Here is a 27,416-nt window from a genome sequence, read left to right on the forward strand (position 1 = left end):
ACACTGACACTTCCCAGCTCTGCCTCACCACCACCTCTCTCGACTTCTCCACTCTTGGTAAATTATCAGACTGTTTTATATCTGGTGGTGGATGTGCAGAAATTTCTTCAAATTAAACGTTGGGAAGACTGAAGTCATTGTCTGAATGACTGGTAGAAGCAGATTCAGTAGTAACTTTGAAAAGTGATTTTAATTTCAACTTAATAAGTAAAGATTTGGAGGGTGATCGGAAAAGGGCAGGGGAGTGCGACAGATTGGTAACATTTTCAGAGACAGGACAGGCACAATGGGCTGAATGGCCACCATCCGTGCTCTATGAGATTCTATCATATGTTTATTATGAATCGTTCCATTATTATAGATGACAGGATGTCATCAAACCACAGCAGAGGAGGCCATTTGGCCTATCAAATCTGTGCTAACAAATTCAAGTGACCCAGTTAGTCCCACTCCCCCATTCTTTACCCCATCTGAGCATCATTTCTCCTTCAAGAATTTATCCAATTCCCTTTTGAAGGTCACTCTTGAATCTGTATCCATCCGATAGTGAATTCCAAATTCTTACCACTTGTTACTGAAAAGATTTCCTCATGATGCTAGCATAAAAGCAAAATACTGCAGATGTTGGATGTCTGAAATAAAAACAGGAAATGCTGGAAAAACTCAGCAGGTCTGACAGTGCCTGTGGAGAGAGAAACAGAGTTAACATTTCGAGTCCATGTATCACACTCCTTCATTGCACAATACCAAATATAGAATAGCCTGTTCCCTAGTCTGTTCCTCGACATTCGAGTCTAAAAAAAATCTTGTATACACCAGGAATTCATCCACCACAGTAATATTGCTAATTTGGTTTGCCCAACCTATATGCAGCTTAAAGTCACCACTGAATACCATAGCACCCTTGTTACATGCATCTCTAATTTCCTGTTTAATACTGTCCCCCACCTGATCACTACTGTTTGGAAGCCTACAGACAACACCCAATAATGTTTTCTTCCCATTGTTGCTTCTTAGCTCCACCCATTCTGATTCTACATCTAGATTTTCCGAGCCAATTTCCTCTCTCATTATCGCACTGAATTTGTCCCTAACTAACAATGCCACACCACCTCCTTTTCCATTTTTCCTGTCTGTTCCTAATATCGAGTATGCTTGGACATTCAGTTTCCAGCCTTGGTCACTCTGCAGCCATGTCTCTTTAATCACAATCATATTGTATCCGTTTACATCTACTTGCACTGTTAATCCATCTACCTTATTGCGAATGTTCTGTGCTTTAGACTTTTTAACATTTTTACACTTTTTTGTACTATGGCTCTATTTACTGCTAGCCCTTGTTTCCTCTGCCTTCCACTTTTGCTTTCTACTTTTTTGTCTCTCATTCCAATCTTTGTTTCCCTCTTTTGTGTCTCCCCGTTCAGTTTCCCATCCCCCTGCCAGTCTAGTTTAAACTCTCCCCCACAGTACTAGCAAACACCCCTGCGAGGATATTGGTTGCAGTCCTACTGGGGTGCAACCCATCCACCTTGTACAGGTCCCACCTTCCCCAGAATCAGTCCCAATGTCTCAGCAATCTAAATCCCTCCCTCCTGCACCATCTCTCCAGCCATGAATTAATCTGGTATATTCTCCTATTCCTGATCTTTCCAGCACGTGGCGCTTGGAATAATCCTGATTCCAGGGGAATCCTAGAGGCCTTGCTTTTTAATTTATTTCCTAGCTCCCTATATTCTGCTTTCAGGACTTCATCCCTCTTTTTACCTACATCATTGGTACCTATATGGACCATGACCTCTGGCTGTTCAACCATCCCTTCAGAATGTCCTGCAGCCACTCAGTGGCATCCTTGATGCTGGCACCAGGGAGACAACATACCATCCTGGTGTCACGTCTGCGGCCGCAGAAACGTCTATCTGTTCCCCTTATGATTGAATCCCCTGTCAATATTTCTCTTGCGCTCTCCCCGCCTTGTGCAGCTGAGCCACTCGTGATGCCACAGACTTTATTTAATTCATTCATGGGATGTGAGCATCGCTGGCTGGGTCAGAATTTATTGCCCATCCCTAATTGTCCTTTTCAGAGGGCATTTAAAAGTCAACCACATTGCTGTGGGTCTGGAGTCACATGTAGGCCAGACCAGCTAAGGATGACAGATCTTCTTCCCTAAAGGGACATTCTTGAACCAAATGGGTTTTCACAACAATCGACAATGGTTTCATGGTCTTTAGACTTTTTAAATTCTAGATTGTTTATCAAATTCAAATTCCGTGGCGGGATTCAAACCCAGGTCCCCAGAGCATTACACTGGGTGTCTGGATTATTCATCCAGCGACAATACCACTACGCCATTGCATCCCCTTTGCTTGTACCCAGGGACCCCTGCACTACCTGCCTCATGCTTTCACTCTGTCTGGCAGTCACCCAATCACTTTCTGCCTGTGTACTCCTTACCTCCAGTATGACCACCTTGCTGTATATGCTATCCACTAAGATTTCTTATTTGCTTTTGCTCCACAGTGACTCCAGCTCCAGCTCTGAAACGTGGATTTTGAGTAGCTTCAACTGGAGACATTTTCTGCATACTTGGTCACCTGGAGACTGGAAGTGTCCCTGACTTCCCACATCGCACAGGAGGAGCATTCCATTTGGCCGAGCTGCCCTGCCATAACTTAACTGTATAAGCCAGTTAACTAATGGACTAGCTGCAGCTGCAAGCAGAGCCTGTATAATCTTGGTTTTAAAGCTGGGCTAAAACTCACTTTCTCCCAACCCAAAAAATAACTTTTAGCAACACTTAGAAGGACAAGGGCAGCAGACAGAGGGGAACACCACCACCTGGAAGTTCCCCTCCAAGCCACTCACCATCCTAACTTGGAAATATGTTGCCATTCCTTCACTGTTGCTGGATAAAAATCCTGGAAGTCCTCCCTAACATCACTGTGGGTGTATCTACACCATGTGGACAACAGTGGCTCAAGAATGCAGTTCACCACCACCTTCTCAAGGACAATTAGGGATGGGCAATAAATGTTGGCCGATCCCATAATTGAATAAAAAAATTTAAACAATGGTTAGACTTTAGAGAGAAATTAATCCTTAAAAGTCCCTCTCTTACCAAACGCCAACTTAAGCACTCCAATGCAACCCAAAGCAACACTCCAGTGAAGATAAAAGCATAACTATCGATGGCTTGCTTTTATGCTGCCTGAAGCTAGCTTCTGAAAACTTGTTTAAGCTAATTAACTAATTAACTAACTGCAGCTTCAAACAGAGCCTTTATAACCCGTTTTAAAGCTGGACTAAAACTCAACTTCTCCCAACCCAAAGAACAACTTTTAGTTAGTTGCTAAATTAAAGAAAGATTATACTTTAGATAGAAATTAACCCTTAAAAGTCCCTCTCTCTTCAAACTCCAGCTGAAGCACTCTGATGCACCCCAAAGCAGCCCTCCTGTGCAGACCAGTGAGGGTGATAATGGAACATTTTTATATCAAAGTGCAGTGATAGCTGATCACCTAATGAGTGAGTGAGCCTATAACAGTATTATTCAAATAATCACAGCTACTGCAGGTGATTCTCTAGTTACAATTTGATAAGAAAGGAATCAGGAGCGTGATGTCCCATCTAGCTGGGCACCAGTGGAGGGGCATTGGGGGAGGATGGTTTGGTTCATGGTGTCAATGACTGCAGAGAGGCCGAGAAGGACAAGGAGGGAGAGTTCATCTTGGTGACATGGAATGTAAGTTGTGATTTTAAGAGCTCATTCAACACTGTGACGGGGCAACAGTCATATTGGGGGATTCAAAAATTGAATTCCTGGAAAGATGGACATGGATTTGGGAAGTGACAAGGACTTTGGATGCAAAAGGGAGGTTGGAGATGGGGTGGGAGTTTGTAAATATGTTGTGGTCAAGGGTTGGTTTTATTGAGGAGGGGCTGATGATGGCAGATTTGAAGGACAGAGCGACAGGCCCTGAAGAGAGAGAACCATTAACAATGTCAGTGAAAATGGGGAAGTTGGAAGATCAGCAGATTAGTGAGAATAGGGTCAATGGAGCAGGAGGTGGTTCTCATGGACAAGATGAGCTCTGAGAGGGCATGAGGAGAGATGGCAGATAAACATAAGAAATATGTGAGTTCAGGGCTAGGAGAAGGAGCAGCTTGAGAGGCAGTTCAGCCCGGTGTGTTAGTGGAAGGGAGGAAAGCAGCAAAGGCAGTTGATAGGATTGTCATAGTGAATCATAGTGACAAAGTAACTCCATGAGCTCCTCACACTTGTTTTTTTCTAATTCAATCATTGGACGTGGGCATCGCAGTCGAGGCCAGCATTTATTGCTCATCCCTAATTTCCCTTGAGAAGGTGAGGGTGAGCTGCCTTTTTAAGGCAGCCCTGTGGTGTAGGTACACCCACAGTGCTGTTAGGAAGGGAGTTCCAGGATTTTGACCCAGTGACAGTGAAGGAACTGCGATATATTTCCAAGTCAGGATGGTAAGTGGCTTGGAGGGGAACTTCCAGGTCATGATGTTCCCATCTATCTGCTAGCCTTGTCCTTCTAGGTGGTAGCGGTCGTGGGTTCAGAAGGTGCTGTCTAAGGAGCCCGGTGAGTTGGAGTTTGAGAACGGAGGAGACAGGAAAGGGAGAGCACTTCAAAGGAATTAACTTGTGTTATAGATATTAAAAATACTCGGCACACTGTGTGTTTAACACAAAGCTGATTTATTTTAATTATATCCAGAATATTAACACCAATAACTGGGCTGGAGTTTATTAACATCAGCAGAAAAAGAGCCCAATTTAGTCCTGGATGTGATTAGCAGCAAAATCCAATCACTATACTTACTTGTGAACTCGCTGCTGTGTCAGCAGGGTGGATGACTGAGTGAATGCCTTCCCACACTCCGAGCAGGTGAATGGTCTCTCCCCAGTGTGAACTCGCTGGTGCTCAGTGAGGTGAGATGACCTCCTGAACCCAGTCCCACAGTGAGAGCACCTGAACGGTCTCTCGTCAGTGTGAACACGTTGATGGGACACATCAAGACCCCGGAACTTTTATAGCACTTCCCGCAGTCTGGGCATTTAAAAGGTCTCTCCCCAGTGTGACCTCGCTGGTGTATCAGCAGCCTGGAGGACTGAGTGAATCCCTTCCCACACATGTGGCAAGAGAATGGCCACTCCTCAGTGTGAACTTGCTGATGTGTCAGCAGGTCGGATGTCCGAGTGAATCCCTTCCCGCACTTGGAGCAGATGAACGGCCTCTTCCCAGTGTGAACTTGCTGATGTATCAGCAAGGTGGATAACTGCGTGAATCCCTTCCCACAATTGGAGCAGGTGAATGGTCTCTCTCCAGTGTGTCGCTGGTGTACAGTGAGTTGAGATGATCACCTGAACCCAGTCCCGCAGTGAGAGCACTTGAATGGTCTCTCATCAGTGTGAACATTTTGATGGGACATCAAGTCCCCAGAACTTTTGAAGCACTTCCCACAGTCTGGACATTTAAAACGTGTCTCGTCAGTGTGAATGCGCCGGTGTGTCAGCAAGTTGGATGACTGAGTGAATCCCTTCCCACACTCGGAGCAGGCGAATGGCCTCTCCCCAGTATGAACTCGCTGGTGTCTTGTCAGGTGGCATGATCGAGTGAAACCTATCCCGCAGTCAGGGCAGGTGAATGGCCTCTCCCCAGTGTGAGTGTGCCTGTGACTTTCCAGCTGAACTGGATAATTATATCCCTTCCCACAGTCTCCACATTTCCACAGTTTCTCCCTGCTGTGGCTGCATTTGTGTTTTGATAGGTTATATGATCAGCTGAAGCCTCGTCCACACACAGAACACGTGTACGGTTTCTCTCCACTGTGAACGGTGCTTTTTCCTTCCATGTTAAAATTCCGATGATATTCTGGTTATGATAAATTGAGTGACTCTGTCAGATCCCAAAGTGATGTTTGGTTTCAGCTTCCTGACTGCAAATCCTTCCCTTCCAATATCCTGTGAAATTGATATAAAACAGAAAAAGAGAGTGAGACAGAACCCAGAACACACAAATGCAGGTTGTGAAATTGAGCTGAATGAATCTGGTAATTTGTGGGGCCAGCACCAGGAAAAAGTGACCATGAAAACTGCTGGATTGTCGTAAAAACCCAACTGGTTCACTGATGTTCTTCAGGGTGGGAATCTGGTCTGGGCCTAATCAAGACTCTGGTTCAATGGGTGGAGAGAGGGTGTGTGTGAGAGAAAGAGAGGTGGGAGAGGCAGGTGGTGAAGGAGAAAAATTTGATATCGATAATTTGACAAGAAAGTTGACAGAATCACACAAACCCTCAGATTCCACCACCTAGACAGATCAGGGTATGTGAACACCAGCAGCTCCAAGTTCCCACCCAAGTCATGCACCATCCTGACTTGTCTGACGTCAAGTACGGGATGCGCAGAAATTTCTTCTGACGCTGAACCAGATTGTTCACAACCATGGTGTCATATTTGACTCCCAGATGAGCTTCCAACCACATATCCACATCATCACCAAGGCCGCCTATTTCTACCTCAGTAATATGGCCTGACTCCACCCGAGTCTCAGTTTATATCCTGCAGAAACCATTATCCATTCCTTTGTTAGTGCAAGGCTAAACTATCCTAACACACTCGCAGTCGGCCTTCAACATTAAACCATCCCCCTCCACCCCCGTAATCTTGAGGTCATTCAAAGCTCTGTTGCTTGTGTGTTTAGTTGCACTGTCTTGTTCACCCACTGCCACTGTGCTTGCTGACTTACAAAGGCTCCCAGTTAAGAAGCACTAACTTTTAAAATTCTCAAACAAAAACAAAAATAGCTGGAAAAACTCAGCAGGTCTGACAGCATCTGCGGAGAGGAATACAGTTAATGTTTCGAATCCGTATGACTCTTCATCAGAACTAAGGAGAAATAGAAATGAGGTGAAATATAAGCTGGTTGAGGGGGGTAGGACAGGTAGCGCTGGATAGAGGGCCAGTGATAGGTGGAGGCAAAGAAGAGATTGCCAAAGATGTCATAGACAAAAGGACAAAGGATAAAGTTCTCATCCTTGTTTTCCTCCATGGTTGTGATCATTCCTGTCTCCACAATCTCCATAACCAGCCACACAATCTCCAAGATCTCTGCACTCATCTAATTCCAGCCTCTTGAGAATTCCCGATTTTAATTGCCATCAGTGACTGTTCCTTCCATTGCCTAGGCCACAAGCTCTGCAATTTCCTTCTTAAACCTCTCTGCCTCTCCATGTCATTTTCCTCAATTAAGATATTCCTTAAAACCTACCTCTTTGCCAAAGCTTTTGGTCACCTGCCCTAATATCTCCTTATGTGGCTGTGGCAAATGTTACTTTGTAACATATATATGAAATGCATTTGAAAGTTTTATACTGTTTAGGGCACAATATAAATACAAATGATTGTCACTGACTTGGACATATATCGTTGTTCTGCCTCATCAGTAAGACATTGTAACTCAAAGTGCGAAACAGCTTGATGGACAATTGTTCACACTTTGTCATTGGAAAGATTTCAATAACATTGCCCCCAACAAAGATGGAGGCCGCGCATGCGCCCTGTTGCAAATTGCCCCCAATAAAGGTGGCGGCCGTTAATCCGGGTCTGGAACTGGGAGAATGCGGCGGCCCTGCTCTGTGCAAAAGAGCGTCAAGGTCCCGGGTATTGGTTGGTTGTTTTTCGAGGTTTATGGTTTACATAACATTTACGAAGCCTATTCAACCACCGGCCGGATTGCGCCATCGCTTCACCCCGCCAACCCACCCTCTCCGCCTTCCCCATCGCCATTAATCACACCGCACATGCTTCACTCAGCCCAGTCCGGCACAGCCACTTATTCACTCCGATTGGTTGTACGACCAGCCGCCTCGACGCGCCTACAGCCCCGCCCTCTCCTTTCCTATTGGTCCAGTTCTTCCGTCAATTAGCCGGGCATTGTGAGCTGTCAGGTGAGAGGTCACTGTCGTGAGCGACTTCATTGAAACAAAGGAAATCGAAGCAGGAATAGGTCATTAAACTCTTCGAGCCTGCGCCGCCAGTCAATATGATCATGGCTGATCCTCTATCTCCCGCCATACTTCCGCTCCCTCCCCATACCCTTGACGCCTTTAGAGTCTAAAAATCTGTCCGTTTCCTTCTTAAATATATTCAGCGACTTTGCCACCACAGCCCCCTGTGATAGAGAGTTCCACAGGTTGACCACCCTTTGAGTGAAAAAGTTTCTCCTCATCTCAATCCTAAATGGCCTACCCCGTATCCTGAGATTGTGACCTCTTGATCTAGACCCCGCCCCCAGGCAGAGGAAACGTCATCCCGGCATCCAGAAAAGTGAAGCTCAACGCAAACTGGAAGAACAGCACCTCATCTTCCGACTAGGCACTTTACAGCCTTCCGGACTGAATATTGAATTCAACAATTTTAGATCATGAACTCTCTCCTCCATCCCCACCCCCTTTCTGTTTCTTCCCCCTCCTTTTTGTTTTTTCCAATAATTTATATAGATTTTTCTTTTCCCACCTATTTACATTATTTTTAAATGTATTTCCACCCATTGTTTATCTCTACCTTATAGCCTTTTTAGTATTCCTTCAACCCACCCCCACTAGAGGAATCTGTATGTTGTTTGTTCTGCTTTTTACTCTTAATTAGCACATTCCTTTAGATAATATCACCACCTTCATCACCTGTTTGTCCTTTTGTCTGTGACATCTTTTGGTTATCTCCACCTATTACTGGCTTCTTGTCCCAACAACCACCACCCCCCCCCCCTCCTCTTAAACCAGCTTATATTTCACCCCTTTCCTATTTTTACTTAGCTCTGTTGAAGGGTCATGAGGACTCGAAACATCAACTGTGCTCTTCTCCGCCGATGCTGCCAGACCTGCTGAGTTTTTCCAGGTAATTCTGTTTTTGTTTTGGATTTCCAGCATCCGCAGTTCTTTGCTTTTATCCTGGCATCCAATCTGTCCAGGCCTGTCAGAATTTTATACGTTTCAATGAGACCCCCTCTCTTTCTTCTAAATTCCAATAAATACAGGCTTTGTTGGCCCAACCTGTCCTCATACGACAATCCTGCCATCCCAGGAATCAGTCTGGTCAATCTTCGCTGCACCCCCTCTATGGCAAGTATATCCTTTGTTAGGTAAGGAGACAAAACTTCACACAATACTCCAGGTGTGATCTTACCAAGGCCCTGTGTAGCTGCAGTAAGACATCCTTGTTCCTGTACTCCAGTCCTTTCGCAATGAAGGCCAGCATACCATTTGCCTTAACAGCTCGCTGCCCCTGCATGCTTGCTTTCAGTGATTGGTGTACAAGGACACCCAGGTCCCTTTGTACATCAACATTTCCCAATTTATCACCATTTAAATAATACTCTGCCATTCTGTTTTTCCTACCAAAGTGAATAACTTCACACTTATCCATGTTATACTGCATCTGCTATGTATTTGTCTAAATCACCTTGAAGACTCTTGACACCCCCACTCACCACTCACATTTCCACCTAGTTTTGTGTGGTCAGCAAACTTGGAAATATTACATTTGTTTCCCTCCTTCAAATCATTGATATATACTGTGAATAGCTGGGGCCCAAGCACTGATCCCTGCAGTACCCCACTAGTCACCGCCTGCTATTCCAAAAAAGACCCATTTATTCCTGCTGTTTCCTGTCCGCTAACCAGTTCTCAATCCATACCAATATATTACCCCCAATCCCATGTGCTTTAATTTTGCACACTAACCTCTTATGTGGGACTTTAACCTTTCTGAAAATCCAAATACACCACATCCACTGGTTCTCCCTTATCTTTTCTGCTAGTCATGTCCTCAAAACACTCCAGGAGGTTTGTCAAACATGATTACCCTTTCATAAATCCATGTTGACTTTGTCTAATCCTGTTGATATTTTCTAAATATCCTGTTATCACATCCTTTATAATAGATTCTAGCATCTTCCCTTGCACAGATGTTAGGCTGACTGGTCTGTAATTCCCTGTTTCTTCCCTCCTTCCTTTTTTTTAAATCGTGGGGTTACATTTGCTACCTTCCAATCTGCTGGGACTATTCCAGAATCTACAGAATTTTGGAAGATGACAACCAACGCATCCATTATTTCCATGGCCACCTCATTTAGTACCCTGGGATATAGATTATCAGGCCCTGGGGATTTATCAGCTTTCAGTCCCATTAATTTCTCCAGCAGTGTTTTTTTTTTAAGTAATGCTAATTTCCTTCAATTCCTCCTTCTCATTAGACCTTTGGTTCCCTAGTATTTCTTGAAAGCTATTTGTGTCTTCCTCCATGAAGACAGAACTAGTGTATTTGTTTAATTGCACTGCCATGTCCTTGTTCTCTATTATAAATTCTCCTATTTCCATAAGACCATAAGACGTAGGAGCAGAAATTAGGCCATTCGGCCCATCGAGTCTGCTCTGCCATTCAATCATGGCTGATAAGTTTCTCAACCCCATCTCCCGCCTTCTCCCCGTAACCTTTGATCCCCTTACCAATCAAAAGATTTTGGCCTGTAAGCGACTGACATTTGTCTTCACTAATCTTTTTCTTCTTACATGCGTGTAGAAGCTTTTATGTTCCTTGCAAGGTCACACTCGTACACTATTTTCCCCTCTCAATCAATCTCTTAGTCCTCCTTTGCTGAATTTTAAGCCTCAGTCTTGCTATTTTTTCAAGCAACTTTATATGACACCTCTGGATCCAATACTACACTTCATTTGTTTTGTTAGCCATGGTTGGGCCACTTTTCCTGTTGTGTTTTTGCACCAGAAAGGAATATATTACTGTTGCAATGCATACATTCGTTCCTTATATATTAGCCATTGCCTATGTCATGTCTTTTAATGAATTTCTCCAATTTATCTTAGCCAACTCACGCCTTATAACTTTGTAGTTTCCTTTGTTTAGATTTAGGACCTGAGTTTCGAATTGGACTACTTCATTTTCCATTCTAATGAAGAATTCTATCATGTTATGGTCACTGTTCCCTAAAGGACCCCGCACCACAAGATTATTAATTAACCCCTTCTCATTGCACAAAACCAAATCTAGGATAGCCTGTTCCCTAGTTGGTTCCTCGACATACTGGTCTAAAAAAACATCTCATACAGACTCCAAGAATTCATCCGCCACAATGTTATTGCTAATTTGGTTTGCCCAGTCTATATTAGATTAAAGTCACCCATGATTACTGTAGCACCCTTGTATATGCATCTCTAATTTCCTTTTTAATACTGTCCCCTGCCTTACCACCACTGTCTGGAGGCCTATATACAACTCCCACTCATGTTTTCCACCCCTTGTTGCTTCTTAGCTCCACCCAGACTGATTCTACATCTAGATTTTCTCAGCCGATATCCTGTCTCACTATTGCACTGATTTCATACTTAACAAACAACACCACTCCACTTTCTTTTCCTTTGTGCCTGCCCTTCCTAAATATTGAATACCCTTGGATATTCAGTTCCCAGCCTTGGTCACCCTACAGCCGTGCCTTTGTAATCGCAATCATATCATAGCTATTTACATCTATTTGCACTATTAATTCGTCTACCTTATTGCGAATGCTCCACGCATTCAGAGACAGTGCCTTTAGTCTTGTCCTTATTCACATCTTCTTTTGTACTATTGCCCTATTTGCTGCTAGCCCCCGTTTCCTCTGCCTTCCACTTTTGCTTTTTACTTTCCTGTCTTTCATGTCTATCTTTGTTTCCTTCTTCTGTGTCTCCCACTCAGGTTCCCAACACCATGGAGTCTGTGGGCTGTGGTACAGGTGCCAATGATTGTGATTTGGGGGATCCCATGGGATCCCCTCTGGAGCAGCTTTCCTGGTGAGCCAGTCTGCCTGGTTATTACCATCACCCTCTTCACTAACTCTTGCTGCTGACAAACAGCAATTTGCCCTGGACACTTACCAGCAACACCCCGATTCATTCAGAGTTTGTAGTGGTGACTGAGTGGTTTCCTTTCTGTTGTCGAGAAGCCATATATTTTTTGCCAGGATGAAAGATTCTGCATGAGGGAATTACAACTAGAGGAGCTTTCAGAATAGTTGGTGCTTCTTTCAGTAATGGGTTGAAGGGCTGTGATGATGCTTTCTAGGCTGAATATTGTGGTCGTTATTTAATAAGGATATTACAGCTGTCATGAGGTATCAAAGACACAGAACCAGTCTGGCACAGACCTTGTTTATAAAACAAGGATCCATCCAGATGAACAGTGGAGTCTAACAATGATGTGGCTTTTACTGGTTCATTGTACGTGGCCTCTTTCACCTGACATGTATGTGAAGTTTTTCATACTGCAACATCCCAGCCAATTCTTAATTGTGAGGTTGCAGGATATTAATTCAACTACTCTATTACATCAGCGATACTCCTTTAATTGACCCTGTATTAAAAATGCCACTGTGGTATGTGGGGTGTGTTGAATTATTGAATTAAACTCTACCAGGTAACTCTGTGTGCTTAATTAACCAGTGAGCTCTTCATATCTGCTTAGTACACTGGGCAATCGATCTTTGCACAAGGGTGAGTTTGTCTAAAAGCTGTCCAACTGGAAAATCTTCTCCATTCACCTCTTGCATTACGACAGCAGACTGACAGCAGACTGTTCTGACTCCACCAGCAGGGCTGTGAAATCAATTAAATAAATCTTGCAAAGAGCCAGCACAGGCATGATGGGCCGAATAGTTTCCATCTGTGCTGTATCATTATATAAAGCAGTGAATATTCAGTATCTGGAGATAAATGAGAGAAGAACTATTAAGAAAACCTTTATAAGTTCTGCGTAGTTCCACAGCAGAGCAACGGTTTGAATCACTTTGAGAAATAGAACATAGCATTGCACCCGTTCACAAGCATGTATGTGATTTCTTAAGTTAACGTATCTCAATTTTAAACAAAATTATTTTCCATTCCCTGTTTGGAGAATCAATGGCGCTATTATTAACCAACATGCCCGGCGGCTGTGAATGTGCCCTATTAACGGTACAGGAGCCCAGTGCGCAGGTACAGTGCTGGATTCCATCTCGGGCATGCGCAGTGTCACTTTGATCAGATCCCGGTGAGTGCAATGGATGCTTTTTTCTGCGGGTGAGAGCTGGTGGGCTGGAGTGAGGAACGGAGCCGGGAGTCCTGGGTGGGGCGGGTGGAGAGAGGGGAGATTTTATAAACAACCGCTGGAGGCCACAAGCTCCGAATTAGACCCTGCAGGTCCGGCGTTTGTACTACCGGGGCTTTTTCTCTTCAACAGGCCCAGATTAACGATCACCATCTTTGTTCAGCGCTGAGCAGAGCGCGTGCGCAGCAATCTTGGTGACGCAACAGAGTGTGGGCGGGGCTCCAGGTTCCCGGTGAGCAGCAGATTGACAGGTCAGGGATAACGGCCGCCATCGTTCCAGGAGCCAGGTGCTTTAGGACGCATGCGCGGCGATCCTAAGCACGGAAGACATCAGAATTAGGAGCAGGAATCGGCTATTCGGCCCATCGAGCCTGCTCCGCTAATGAAATAAACTCATGGCTGATCTGATTGTTCCTCCTGCCCCCATAATCCTTGAGTCCCTTGTAGACTGAGCCTCCATTGCTCATTTGGGAAGAGAATTCCACAGACGAATGACCTTCTGAGAGAAGAAATTTCTCCTCATCTCAGTGTTAAATGGGAGACTTCTTAGTTTTGAACACTGCCCCTTAGTTCTAGATTCTCCCTATGAGGGGCAACACCTTTCAGCATCTATCTGTCTAGAGCCCTCAGAATCTTATATGTTTCAATAAAATCCTCTCCCATTCTTATAAACTCCAATGAGTACAACCTCTAACCTTGCTTCAAACGACAAACTCCCTCATCCCAAGAATCAGACTAGTGAACCTTTACTGAACTGCCTCCTGTGCAAATAATAAGCCTTAAGTATTCCTGGGACTGGAAAAAGGAGGGAATGTTGTGAATTTCTATCCTGGACTAACAGTGATGGATTTTGGAAACTCTTTTTACAGGGGGTTAGAAGGGGAGGATTTACACACAGCAAGCTCAGTTCAAGAGAAAAGTTTATCTATTCTGAATTTCTAACCACTACTGACACTAATGACTCTTGTAATCTCCTTTCACAGGGAGCTAAAGATTTGAAAACTGATACTTTTCCCTGACTCAGTGCTTCTAATATCTTTCCAACTGCAGGCTCCAGCAGATTTTAAATTTGAAAACAGTGAAATTGTTTCGGAGGTGAGTACTATTGAACATTCATCTACACTTTGGAGCTTTTAGTGTTGTGCTCTGGAGCTGGTGTGGCCCCTTTACTGTGGATCTGAATCCATGTCCATCTATTGCTCTGATTCACCTCTGCCCTCCCTGATCACCTTTCTGTCATGGTCTAACTTCCTCTGCCTGTAATAATGGTTGTAATTTAACCATGTTTGGTATTTTACTGTTCTTTCTACAGTTACTGCCTGACCTGCTGAGTACTTTCAGCATTTGCTCTTTTTATTTTAGTTTTCCAGCAGCTGCAGTATTTTGCTTTTGTTTTATTCCAAGTGTTTCCCTCAGAACTGAGTCTAGAAACACAGATAGACCAATTAAGAACTGACTGGTAATGGGCTGGGTATTGGTGAAAAGTTTGATCCCCAGCCCCCAGAATGGGTCCTTTTTCACAGAATCATTGAATAGTTATAATACTGAAGGAGGCTATTTAGCCCATCGTACCCATGCTGGCTCTCTGCAAGAGCAGATCAGTTAGTCCCACTCCCCTGCCCTTTCCTCATAGTCCAATAGTTTTTTTTTCTCTCCAGGATCTTATCCAATTCCCTTTGTTTTGTTGCATCAGTTTGAGCTGGAGTGGAGATGGAGGAGAAGCTGCTGGGTTTAACCCCAAGAAGCTCATTGGGACCAACGATTTTAGTTGTGAAACTGTCAAGGGAGGAAGATTCCAGGGGAGATCTGGTTGCTAAACGGACATTTAGGAACAAGCATTTCTTTAGATGCTTCAATCAATTTTACATATACATGTTTTAAAAGTTTGTGGAATTTGGGTGACACCAACAAGACCAGCAGCAGATATTGTCAATCCCCAGTTAACTGTGGAGAAGATAATGTTTGACCTTCTTGAACCACTGCAGTCGGTATGGTGAAGGTGCTCCCACAATGCTGTTCGGTCAGGAGTTACAGGTTATTCACCCAGTGGTGATGAAGGAATGGTGATGTCCAAATCAATGACAATGATTTGCATTTATATTGTGTCTTTAACATAATAAAACTTTCCAAGACATTCACTGAAATGTTACATAGCAACATTAGACACCGAGTCACATCAGGTGATATTAGAGCAGGCGACCAAAAGCTTGGTCAATGAGGTAAAGAAGTGGAGAGATTCAAGGAGGAAATTCCAGAGCTTGGGCCTAGGCAACTGAAGCAATGGCCACCATTGCTGGTGTGATTAAAATGTGGAATTCTCATGATGCTGCAATTAGATGAGTGCAGGTATCTCAAAGGGTTATGTGACTGGAGGAGATTACAGAGATACGGATGGGTAAGTCTAGAGGTAACAAAGGAATGGAGGAGCGTTTCAGAAGCAGATGAGCTGAGACTAGGAAAGAGCCGAGCAATGTTACTGGGGTGGAAATAGGCGGTCGTGGTGATGATGTGGATCGGTGGTCAGAAGCTCAGTTTGGGGTAAAAGATGACAGCGATCTTGTGAACAGTCTGGTTCAGCTTCAGACAATTTCTGGGGAGAAGGATGGAGTCAGTGGTTATGGAGTGGAGTTTGCAGCAGGGACTGAAGACAATGGCAATCATGTTCCCAGTATTTAATTGAAGGAAATTTCTGTTCACCCAGGACTGGATGTTAGACAAGTCAGGATGTTGTCTGAGTTGAAGGGGAACTTGCAGGCGATGGTGTTCACATGCACCTTCTACCCTGGTCCTTCCAGGTGGTTGAGCTTGACAGTTTGGGAGGTTCTGTCACCTTTTGGCCAAACCATAGATTTATAAAAGGACTCTTTCATCTGCCTCTCTCTCTATTTCTCTCTCTCTTTCTCTATCTCTCTTTCTATATCTCTATTTCTCTCTCTCGCGCTCATGCTCTCGCACTCACTCGCGCTCGCTCTCTCGCTCGCACTCTCTCTCTCTCGCGCTCTCTCTTTTTTTCCTCCTATAGCATCCAAAGTCCCCTTTAGGTCCAGACTGAGTGACAGTTTCCCTTCCCTGAAGGACATTAATGAACCAGTTGGGTTTTTATGACAGCCCTTCAGCTTTCATTGTCTTTTTTCCAATTGCAAGTCCCATAAATTCATTCAGCACAATTTCACAGTCTGTTTTTGTGGGTTCTCTGTCACTTTTTTTTCTGTTTTAAATTTCACAGGGTATTAGAAGGGGAGGATTTGCAGTCGGGAAACTGAAACCAAACATCACAACAGGATCTGATGGAGTTGCCCAATTTATGTTAACGTGAATATTATTGGATTTTGCATATGGAAGGGAAAAGCACCATCCACAATGGAGAGAAACCATACATGTGTTGTGTGTGTGGACGAGGCTTCAGCCGATCATCTGGCCTGTCGAGACACAAGCACAGTCACACTAGGGAGAAACCATGGAAATGTGAGGACTGTGGGAAAGGATTCACTCATTCATCCGCCCTGCAGAATCACCAGCGAATTCACACTGGGGAGAGACCATTCACCTGCTCCGAGTGTGGGAAGGGATTCACTCGGTCAGCCACCCTGCTGAATCATCGGCGAGTTCACACTGGGGAGAGGCCATTCACCTGCTCCGAGTGTGGGAAGGGATTCACTCAGTCATCCCACCTGTTGACACACCAGCGTGATCACACTGGGGAGAGACCATTCACCTGTTCTGTGTGTGGGAAGGGATTCACTCGGTCATCCCACCTGTTAACACACCAGCGAGTTCACACTGGGGAGAGACCATTCACCTGCTCTGTATGTGGGAAGGGATTCATTCAATTATCCAACCTGTTGGCTCACCGGCAGGTTCATACTGGGGAGAGACCATTCACCTGCTCCGAGTGTGGGAAGGGATTCACTCAATCCGGCAGCCTGCATTTACACAAGCTCACTCACACTGGGGAGAGACCATTCACCTGCTCAGAGTGTGAGAAGGGATTCACTCGGTCATCCGACTTGCTTATACACCAGCGAGTTCACACTGATGAAAGACCTTTTAAATGCCCAGATTGTGGGAAGTGCTATAAAAGTTCCGGGCAATTGATCTCCCACCAACGTGTTCACACTGAGGAGAGACCGTTCAAGTGCTCTCACTGTGGGGCCGGGTTCAGGCGATCAACAAACCTCACTGTACACCAACGAATTCACACTGGGGAGAGACCATTCACCTGCTCTGAGTGCGGGAAGGGATTCTCTGATTTATCCACCCTTCTGAAACACCAGCGTGCGCACACTGGAGAGAGGCCATTCACCTGCCCTGAGTGTGGGAAGGGATTCACTCAGTCAGCCAACCTGCTGAGGCACCAGCGGATTCACACTGGGGAGAGGCCATTCACCTGCTGCAAGTGTGGGAAGGGATTCATTGACTTGTCCAACCTGCTGAGACACCAGCGAGTTCATGAGTAACTACTGTGATTTGATTTTGTTGTTAACCACATCCAGGAATGAACCATGTTCATTGGGATATGTTTTTTCTTCTTCCTCTTCCTCCCAGTTTACTTGGGGTCACCACAATGCTGCTTGATCACCTTCTCTATCTCCTCCTGTCACTCACACATTCCTCTTCCAATCCCACTGCATTTCTGTCTCTGACCACCACATCTTTCCATCTGGTCATTGACCTTCGTCTTCTCCTTCTTCCTGACAGTCCCATGTCCATCACTCACCTCACCACATTTTCTCTCTCTCTCTACAACAAACGACCAGACCATTTCAATCTCTTCTCAGCTACTTTCTTTGATGTTTCCACAATCTTCACTGACCCCCTGATGTACTGGTTTCTAATCCTTTCTTGTCACTCCACACATCCATCTCAGCATCTGTATCTCATTAGTATCCAGTCGTTGTCCTCTCTTCTTGATATTGTCCAAGTTACCCCAGGTATTTGAAGCTACTCATGTTGTCCAAGTCTTCACCCATCATCTTTACGCCTTCACTTTGATTGTCTTCCTTAGGCTCAAACCGACAATCCATAGATTGGGTCTTTGGTTCACTAATGTCCTTCAGGGAAGGAAATCTGTATGGACTCGAAACGTTAACTTGGTTTTTCTATTTCCACTGATGCTGCTAGACCTGCTGAGTTTTTTCAGCATTTTCTGGTTTTATTTCAGTTTCCCAGCATTCATCGTATTTTGCTTTTATTTAAAACAATCTCCATGTTGTATGGCCTTCCCGGTATTTCTCCATCACTTGTCTCAAAACAAAAATAGCTTTGGGATCTGTTTCTGCTGATGTTAATAAACTCTATCCCAGTTATATGTGTTAATACTCTGGATAAAAGTCAAATCAGCTTTAACAGACAGTATGATGAGTCATTTTGATATCTCTCATAAATTAGTGCCTTGTTTAGGTCTCTCCCTCTCCCCTGTCTCTTCCTCCTCACCAACAACAAGTGTGAGGAGCTCATGGTGCTTCTTTGTCTCTAAGATTGAAACAATCTGATCAGCTGCCACTTCCTCTTCCCTCCCTCCCACTAGCCCACCAGGAAAAACTTCGCCTCAAGATCGGCCCAGCTGTAGCCCTAAACTCACATCTTTCTTTAGTTTCTCTTATTCCCTCAAGAGCTCCTCTTGTCCGTGGGATCCACCTTCTGCTCAATTGATCCTATTGCCACTAAACTGCTAACCACACAGAAGAGTTTTGAAGGAGGGTAAGTTTATGCAGGGCGGAAGATGGGGGACCAATCAGGAGAAGATTGGAATTGTCGATTCTAGATGTAACAAAATCATGGATGAGGATGAGGATTTCAGCAGCAAATGTGCTGAGGCAGGATGGAAACAACTGATATTACAGGGGTGGACGGAGGTAATCTTAGTGATGGAGAGGATATGTCGTCCGTAGCTCAGCCCTCACCTCAGGGTCAAATAGGAAACTAAGGTTGCAATTGGCCTGGTTCAGCCTCAGACTGTGGTCAGGGAGGGGGATGGAGCTGGTAATGAGGGTAACAAAGTTTATTGTGGGGGGAGGTTTCATGGGCCTGACTATTAATCCACCTCCTGGGCCACACTGTACAGACCAGAGAATTGATCCAATTCTACCTCATTGGATTACAAGCCATTTGGTCCCATCTCAATGTGTTGGCGAAAATTACTGTTCACCAATTGGGCTTTCAATGACACTGTTACAACCCATAATTTTCCATGTGAGAGAATGTGCCTCATCAATGACTACAGGAGCCCAGTGTGATTCCTCAGCACCGGATTGTACTCTGAGCATGTGCAGTGCAAGTGGTGGATGTGCAACATGCTGAACAGAAGCCGGGCAGAGAGTACAGGGAATATCGGTTCCAGGAACAGACCATTTGTTTCAACTAGCCTGAGTGGTTATCTTCAACATGAATCTCCTTCTATTCCATCTTCCTCATCTCAGTCTTTCAGCTTATGTTCCTATTCTCTTTTCTCTCATGTAACCATCTTTCCTTTTGAAAACATCTAAGCTATTTCACCTCAACCACCTCCTGTGGTAGCGAATTTCACATTCTAACCATTCTCTGAGTAAAGACGTTTCCCCTTATTTGCCTGTTAGATTCATGAGTTACCATCTTGTACATATGGCGCTAGTATTTTATTCTCCCACAAGTTAATAATTTAAAAGACCTCTAACACCTCAAAGTCTCTTTTCGAAAGATAAAAGCCCAAACCTGTTCAATCTTTCAAAAACTGCAGTTATGAGATTTTTGCACTTTCACCTGTGCTTCTTTGTCCTTTCTACAGAACAGAAACCAGAGCTGTGCACAGGATCTTACACGAATTGAACATAATTTCACTATTTCTGAATTCTGTACCTCTATAAATAAATGCCACTCCTTTGTGAGTATTTTTAATTGATGTGCTGACTTGCAGTGATGGTTTTAATTAATTGTTCACTTCTATCCAGAGATTGCTTTGCTCTTCTGCACCAGTAGCTTTATTTTCTCAGGTGCAGGTGATTCAAAGTGCATCATCGCAACTTATCTATGTTAATGTTCACTTGCCACTTCACTTCCCAGGCTGGAAGTTTTGTAATGTGTATGTTACATTTTTCCTCAGTTTTAGATGTACGCCCCTAGTTTGGTATCAACTACAAATTTTGACATTGAATTACTTGTTCTCAGGTCCAAATAGCAGTGCTATACGAGAACTGGTCCTTGTTGATCACCATTTTTGACCCTTTTCCAATCTGATATTGGTGAGGGAGGTGGGGTGCATTGCACAGACTTCGTATCAGGTATGGAAGGTCCAGGCTTTCGATTTTCTACATATTATAGGCGCTTACGCTGTATTGCGCCTTTGGCCCCGATCTCGCTTGGGATACCGAGACATTGATTTTCAGTCAGCAGTTCAAGCTGTCAATGGTGGTTTGTTTACCGAAAATACGCCGCACTGCAGAAAGTCTATCAACGACGATAGGAGTCCAGTGCGCAGGTGCGGTGTGGGTGTGCGCTCTGAGCATGCTCAGTGTTAGTCATGGTGACAGAGTGAGGAGGAGCGGACGGTTCGGGAGGCGGGAGGAGATTGTGAGCACAGGGTAGGAATGGAAACCGCGGCTGGACTGGGAACTGGATCAACTTCTGGGGTAGGCTCCAGGCCCTGAATAAGAGGCCGTTGGCCCCGCGTTTACCCGCGATGACAAGGCCGGGTAGCAGGCTTACTGGCCGCCATATTGCGAGTCAGGGCGGATCAGGGAAGGCGGAGCTTCCTCACCGGTGACGGGCCCGGGTTATCCAGGCAACAGGCCGCCATCTTGAGAGAGGAAGGCGGGGCTTGTTCAGGGAGCGAGGCGCATGGGCGGCCATCTTGGTGAGGGAGTGGGCGGGGATTGTTCGGTGAGCGGGAATTAGGAGCAGGAATAGGCCATTCGGCCCTTCGAGCCTGCTCCACCATTCAATAAGATCGTGGCTGATCTGACTGTAACCTCCAGTACACATTCTGCCTTCCCCTGAAATCTTACACCCCCTTGTTAGTCAAGAGTCTATATAACTTTTGCCTTAAAAATATTGATAGATCCAGTCTCCACCACTCTCTGGGGAAACAAATTCCAAAGATTCACCACCCTTTGAGAGAAAACAAATTCTCATCTCTGCCTTAAATAGGAGGCCTCTTAGTTTTAAGCTATGTCCCCTATTTCTAGTCTCCCCCACAAGGGGAAACATCATTTCAGCATCCATCCTGTCAAGGCCCTTCAGGACCTGATATGTTTCAATAAGATCACCTCTCATTCTTCTTAACTCCAATGTATACTGGACCAGCCTGTTCAACTTTTCCTCGTAAAATAACCCCAATCCCAATTATCAGCTGAGTGAACCTTCTCTGAACTGCTGTAACGCATTTATACCCCTTTCTTGAAAATGGATACCAAAACTGTACACAGTGCTCTAGATGTGGTCTTACTAACAACCTGTCCAACTGTAGCAAAACATCCCAACTTTTATATTCCATTTCCCTTGCAAGAAGCCAAAACATTCAATTTGCCTTCCTAATCACTTGCTGTGCCTACACACCAACATTTTGTTATTCAGATACAGGACACCCAGTTCCCTCTGTATCTCAGAGTTCTGCAGTCTCTCTCCGTTTAAATAATATGCTGCTCTTCTATTCTTCCTGCCAAAGTGCACAGGTCCACATTTTACTCCATCTGCCAAATTTTTACCCACTCACTTAACCTGTCTATATCACTTTACAGACTCCTTATGATTTTTGGCAAATTGCAGCCCTACCTATCTTTGTGTCATCAGCAGATTTAGCAACCATACATTCAGCCCCGTCATCCAAGCCATTAATATAGGTTGTAGATAGTTGATCCCTGTGGCACTTCACTCGTTACATTTTGCCAACCCGAAAATGATCCATTTATGCCAACTCTCTGTTTCCTGTTAGCTAATCGATCCCCTAGCCATGCTAATATGTTATCCCGAACACCATGAGCTTATTTTGTATAGTAACCTTTGGTGTGGCATCTTGTCAATCCTGGAAATCTAGTACATCACATCCACAGATTCTCCTTTATCCACAATGCTTGTTACTTCCTCAAGCCAATTTCCCTTTCACAAAACCCTGTTGACTCTATCTGATTGCATTGAGATTTTCCAAGTGCCCCACTATAACCTTCTTAATGATAGATTCCAGCATTTCCCCAGTGACACATGTTAAGCTTGTTGGGCTGTAATTTCCTGCTTTCTGTCCCCCTGTGTTGAATGAAGGTGTTACCTTAGAAATTTTCCAATTTGTTGGGATCATTCCAGAATCCAGGGAATTTTGGAAAATTAAAACAAATGCATCTACTGTCTGAGCAACTACTTCTTTTAGGACGCGAAGGTGAAGACCATCAGGACCCGGGGATTTTTCAACTTTCAGTTCTAATAATTTTCTCAGTGCTCTTTCCCTGGTGATTGTAATTGTTTTAAGTCCCTCCCTTCCTTTCACCTCTCCAGTGAAGATGCAAAATATGTGTTCAATTCATCTTCCATTTCCTTATTTTCCATTATTAATTCCCAGACTCGTCCTGTAGAGGACCAATGTTCACTTTACCTCTTTTCCTTTTTGAATACCCATAGAAACTCTTACAATCTGCTTTTACATTTCCAGCTAGCTTTCTCTTGTACTCTAAATTCTTCCTCATTTTTTAGCTGTTCTTTGCTTTTTCTATATTCTGTCCAATCTTCTAACCTGCCACTAATCTTCACATAATTGTACGCTTTTTCTTTCAATTTGATACTATCTTAACTGCCTTAGTTAGCCACGTATGGTACGTCTTTCCCCTAGAGTCTTTTTTCTCAATGGAATGTATCTTTCTGAGTATTATGAAATATCTCCTTAAATATCTGCCACTGCATCTCTACTGACTTAACACTTAGTCTAATTTCCCAGTTCGCTTTGGCCAGCTCTGTCTTCATACCCTCATAATTGTCCTTATTTAAGTTCAAAACACTAGTCTTACACCCATTCGTCTCTCCCTCGAACTGAATACAAAATTCAATCATATTATGATCACTGCTACCTTGGGGCACCTTTACTATGAGGCCATTAATTCATCCTTTCCCATTACACATTATCAGATCCAGAATAGCCTGCTTTCTGATTGTGTGTAGCACATGCTGCTCTAAGAAATTGTTCCGAAAACACACGATGAACTCATCTTCCAGGTTAACTTTGCCATTCGGATTCATCCAATCTATATGTAGGTTAAAATCACCCATGATTGTTGCTGTATCTTTCTCACAAGCCCCCATTATTTCTTAAAAGCAAAAAACTGCGGATGCTGGAAATCCAAAACAAAAATAAATATAAAAATACCTGGATTATACCTGGATTAATACCTACCATTATTTCTTCCTGGATACCCCGTCCTACAGTGTGGTTACTGTTAGGGGGCCTATAAACTACTCCCACAAGTGACTTCCTACCTTTACTATTTCTTATCTCTACCCAATCTGATTCTACATCTTGATCTCCAGAACTAAGGTCATCTGTCTCTGTTGTACTAATGTCATCCTTAACTGACAGATCTACCCATCCACCTTTTCCTAGCTTCCTGTCCTTCTGAAACATCATGTGCCCTTGAATATTCAGATCCCAGCCTTTTCCACCTTGAAGCTATGTCTCTGTAATAGCTTTCAGATCACAATACCTCTCCCCAGTGTGTACAGTTTTGTATTGTGTACAGTTTTGGTGTCCTTAATTAAGGGGAGCTATTCCCAAGAATAACTTGGGAGCAGTTCAGAGAAAGATCACCAGGCTGATTCCTGGGATGAAGATGTTGTCTTATGAGGAAAGGTTGGGCCTGTACTCATGGGAGTTTAGAAGAATGAGAGGTGATCTTACTGAGACCTATACGATTCTGAGGGGGGTTGACAGGGTAGATGAAGAGAGGCTGTTTCCCCTCGTGGGGGATTCTAGAACTAGGAGAGCAGAGCCTCAAAATAAGGGGTCTCTCATTTAACATGGAATTGAGGAGAAATTTCTTCCATCAGAGGGCCATTATTCTGTGGAATTCTCTTCCCCAGAGAGTAATGGAGGCCAAGTCATTGAATATATTCAAGGCTGAGTTATACAAACTTTTGATTGACAAGAGAGTCAAGGGTCATGGGTGACAGGCAGGAAATTGAAGTTAAGGTCACAATCAGATCAACCATGATCCTATTGAATGGAAGAGCAGGCTCGATAGGCCAAATGGCCTACTGCTGCTCATATTTCTTATGATGTTATGATCTCTGTGCTGAGGACAGAAAGCGGTGTGTATTGATCTGTCAATCAGCTTGAAGCAGCACCTTCAGGAGAATGGGGAGGGTGTATATTAGGTATAGCAGAGTGAGAATGGAGGGAGAGGGTGTGGGGCAGAGATTTACAGCTTTTGGGGAACGAGAGAGGAAAGAATGTTCCATAGAAATTGGAATTGTCTGTTCTGAATTTCCATCCTTTACTGACGGTGATGACTTTCTGTAAATTCGTTTTACAGGATATTAGAAGGGGAGATTTGGAGACAGAAATCACAAAACAAATGTCACATCATGATCTGACATCAGTTGATTCGCTGGGATGTGAATACCATTGGCCATTTTAACATCAGTTTGACTGGAACAGCACCAAGTCTCACACCCAGTTACACGGCCTGAAAAACATCACACCATTCACAGTGGGGAGACCCTGTACACATTTTCTGTGTGTAGACGAGGCTTCAACTGATTATCCAACTGGGAGAGACACAAGGACACCAGCACCATGGAGAAACCGTGGAAATGTGGGGACTGTGGGAAGGGATTCAGAACCCCGTCTGAGCTGGAAACTCATCGACGCAGTCACACCGGGGAGAGACCATTCATCTGCTCGAAGTGTGGGAAGGGATTCGCTCAGTCATCCACACTGCTGACACACCAGCGAGTTCACAGCAGAGAGAGGCCATTCACCTGTTCTCAGTGTGGGAAAGGATTCACTAATTCATCCCTTCTCCTGAGACACCAGCGAGTTCACACTGGGGAGAGGCCGTTCACCTGCTCTGACTGTGGGAAGGGATTTAAAGATTCATCCACACTGCGAACACATCAGCGAGTTCACACTGAGGAGAGGCCGTTCACCTGCTCTGACTGTGGGAAGGGATTTAAGGATTCATCCACACTGCTAACACACCAGCGAGTTCACAGCGGAGAGAAACCATTCATCTGCTCCATGTGTGGGAAGGGATTCACTCAGTCTTCAAATCTGCTGAAACACCAGCAAGTTCACTCCGGGCAGAAGCCGTTCACCTGCTCTGAGTGTGGGAAGGGATTCAGTGATTCATTTCACCTGCTGAGACACCAGAGAGTTCACACTGGGGAGAGGCCATTCACCTGTTCCATGTGTGGGAAGGGATTCACTCATTCATCCACCTTGCTGGCACACCAGCGAGTTCACACAGGGGAAAGGCCGTTCACCTGCTCTGTGTGTGGGAAGGGATTCACTCAGTCTTCCAATCTGCTGAAACACTGGCGAGTTCACTCCGGGCAGAAACCATTCACCTGCTCTGAGTGTGGGAAGGGATTCAGTGATTCATTCCACCGGCTGAGACACCAGAAAGTTCACAAGTGATTACAGGGGTTGGATTCTGCTGTTATTGCTGCTGTTAATCACACCCAGGACTGAACCATATTCCTTCTGACAGTTGGTGAAGTGGGAGGATCAGAGGGTTTCTTTCTGCTGGACTGGCCGGTTTCATGACTTTCCTTCCAGTGGACTGATGCTCTTTGAGCCTGGGAGTGCACATTTCCAGTGAAATGATCAACGAAGGAAGATGAAGATCCAGATTTTATCCTGGATAGTAAATAGTGTTTTTCCTACTACTACAGGTGTCTTATCTTGTTTTTCACCTGTCTTTGTTTCGAGGGTTGCCACACTATGAATAATCTTTCTCCACTGATTTCTATTCTCTGCTGCCCTCACTGCCTGTCCCATTGAGAGGCCAGTTCACCTTCTGATATTATCCATCTATTCTATCTTGGGTCTTCCTGGTGCACATTTTCCAGGTGTATGTTCTTGCATTACCTCTTTTTCCAAACACTCGCCTCCTGTTCACATCACGTGTCCAAACTCTGTGAGCTTCCCTGATATCACTGCCTCAAACAAGTTCCTCTTAACACCAGCTTTCTCAAGCACCCACTTGTCTGTCCTCCTCGCCATCCATGACACATGGAATATCTGTCTGAGGCCTTTCATTTCAAAAGCTCTCATTCGAGCCTCCTCATTATTCTTGATGGTCCAGCTTTCACACTCGTACATTGTCACTGGCCACACAAGGGCTTTCACAAGACACATGTTTGTTGTAATCGAGATGCTGTGGCTGCTCCATACTCTGTTAAGTGAGCTCACAACGCCATGACCCTTGCTAAGTCTGGCCCAAATTTCTTTGGTGACTCTGTATCTACCACTACAGGGAGATATAAAATAAATACGTTTGTCCCTGTTCCATTGACTCTACAGCACAGGGCCAGGCCAGTCAGCTCAACTGGTCTGTCAGTATTTATGCTCCACATGAGCTTCCTCCCACCCCTCTTCACTTCCCCCATCAGCATATCCTTTTATTCCTTTCTCCCTCATTTATGTATCTAGCTTCTCCTTAAATGTATTCACGCTATTCACCTCAACCACTCGCTGTGGTAGCGAATTCCACATTCTCACCACTCGCTGGGTAAAGAAGTTTTTCATGAAATCCCTATTTGGATTATTGAACCCCTTCATAATCTTAAACTCTTTGGTCAGGTCACAGTGCCAATGATTATGTTTTGGGTGGATCCCATGGAATCCCCTCTGGAGCAGCTTCCCTGGTGAGTCAGTCTGCCTGGTTATTACCATCAACCTCTTCACTAACTCTGCTGCTGATGTACCTTCACCTTGCAAATAGTAATTTGTCCTGGACACATACCAGCATGTCCCAGTTCTCCACCCTGGGATTCCTTGTATGAACAGGATGGGATGTGTTTTGAGACAGGATGTCCCAGTTCTCCACCCTGGGATTCTGAGTATGAACAGGGAGAATATCTTCGGTCTGTCCGCAAGCATGACCCAGACCTCCCTGTCGCTTGCCATTTCAACACTCCACCCTGCTGTCATGCCTACATGTCCGTCCTTGGCCTGCTGCATTGTTCCAGTGAAGCTCCACGCAAACTGGAGGAACAGCACCTCATCTTCCGGACTGAATATTGAGTTCAACAATTTTAGATCATGAACTCTCTCCTCCATCCCCACCCCCTTTCTGATCCC

The 27,416-nt window shown here is 44.6% G+C and overlaps 2 protein-coding genes and 1 pseudogene across 3 annotated transcripts in view; all 3 read left to right on the top strand.

Moving 5' to 3' along the window:
* The window catches only part of LOC144696919 (uncharacterized), a 141,611-nt pseudogene that overhangs the window by 68,308 nt on the left and 45,887 nt on the right, over positions 1–27,416 (top strand). The window lies entirely within an intron of this gene.
* The window catches only part of LOC144697102 (uncharacterized), a 377,962-nt gene that overhangs the window by 8,897 nt on the left and 341,649 nt on the right, over positions 1–27,416 (top strand). The gene's annotated exons all lie outside the window — the stretch shown is intronic.
* On the top strand, positions 13,488–25,748 carry LOC144698239 (uncharacterized). The gene is made up of 3 exons (XM_078570223.1): positions 13,488–14,254; positions 16,386–17,612; positions 25,073–25,748. Exons 2-3 carry the CDS (start codon positions 16,495–16,497, stop codon positions 25,746–25,748), a joined length of 1,794 nt encoding a protein of 597 aa, XP_078426349.1. The 5' UTR covers positions 13,488–14,254; positions 16,386–16,494.

The sequence above is a fragment of the Cetorhinus maximus genome, chromosome 23, assembly GCF_964194155.1.
Source record: "Cetorhinus maximus chromosome 23, sCetMax3.hap1.1, whole genome shotgun sequence".
Lineage (NCBI taxonomy): Eukaryota > Metazoa > Chordata > Chondrichthyes > Lamniformes > Cetorhinidae > Cetorhinus > Cetorhinus maximus.

Coding starts and splice junctions, on each gene's coding strand:
- LOC144698239 (XM_078570223.1), top strand. CDS start 16,495: ATGGAAGGGAAAAGCACCATCCACAATGGAGAGAAACCATACATGTGT. Junction 17,613..25,072: donor AGACACCAGCGAGTTCATGA/GTAACTACTGTG, acceptor GCGAGTTCACAG/CAGAGAGAGGCCATTCACCT.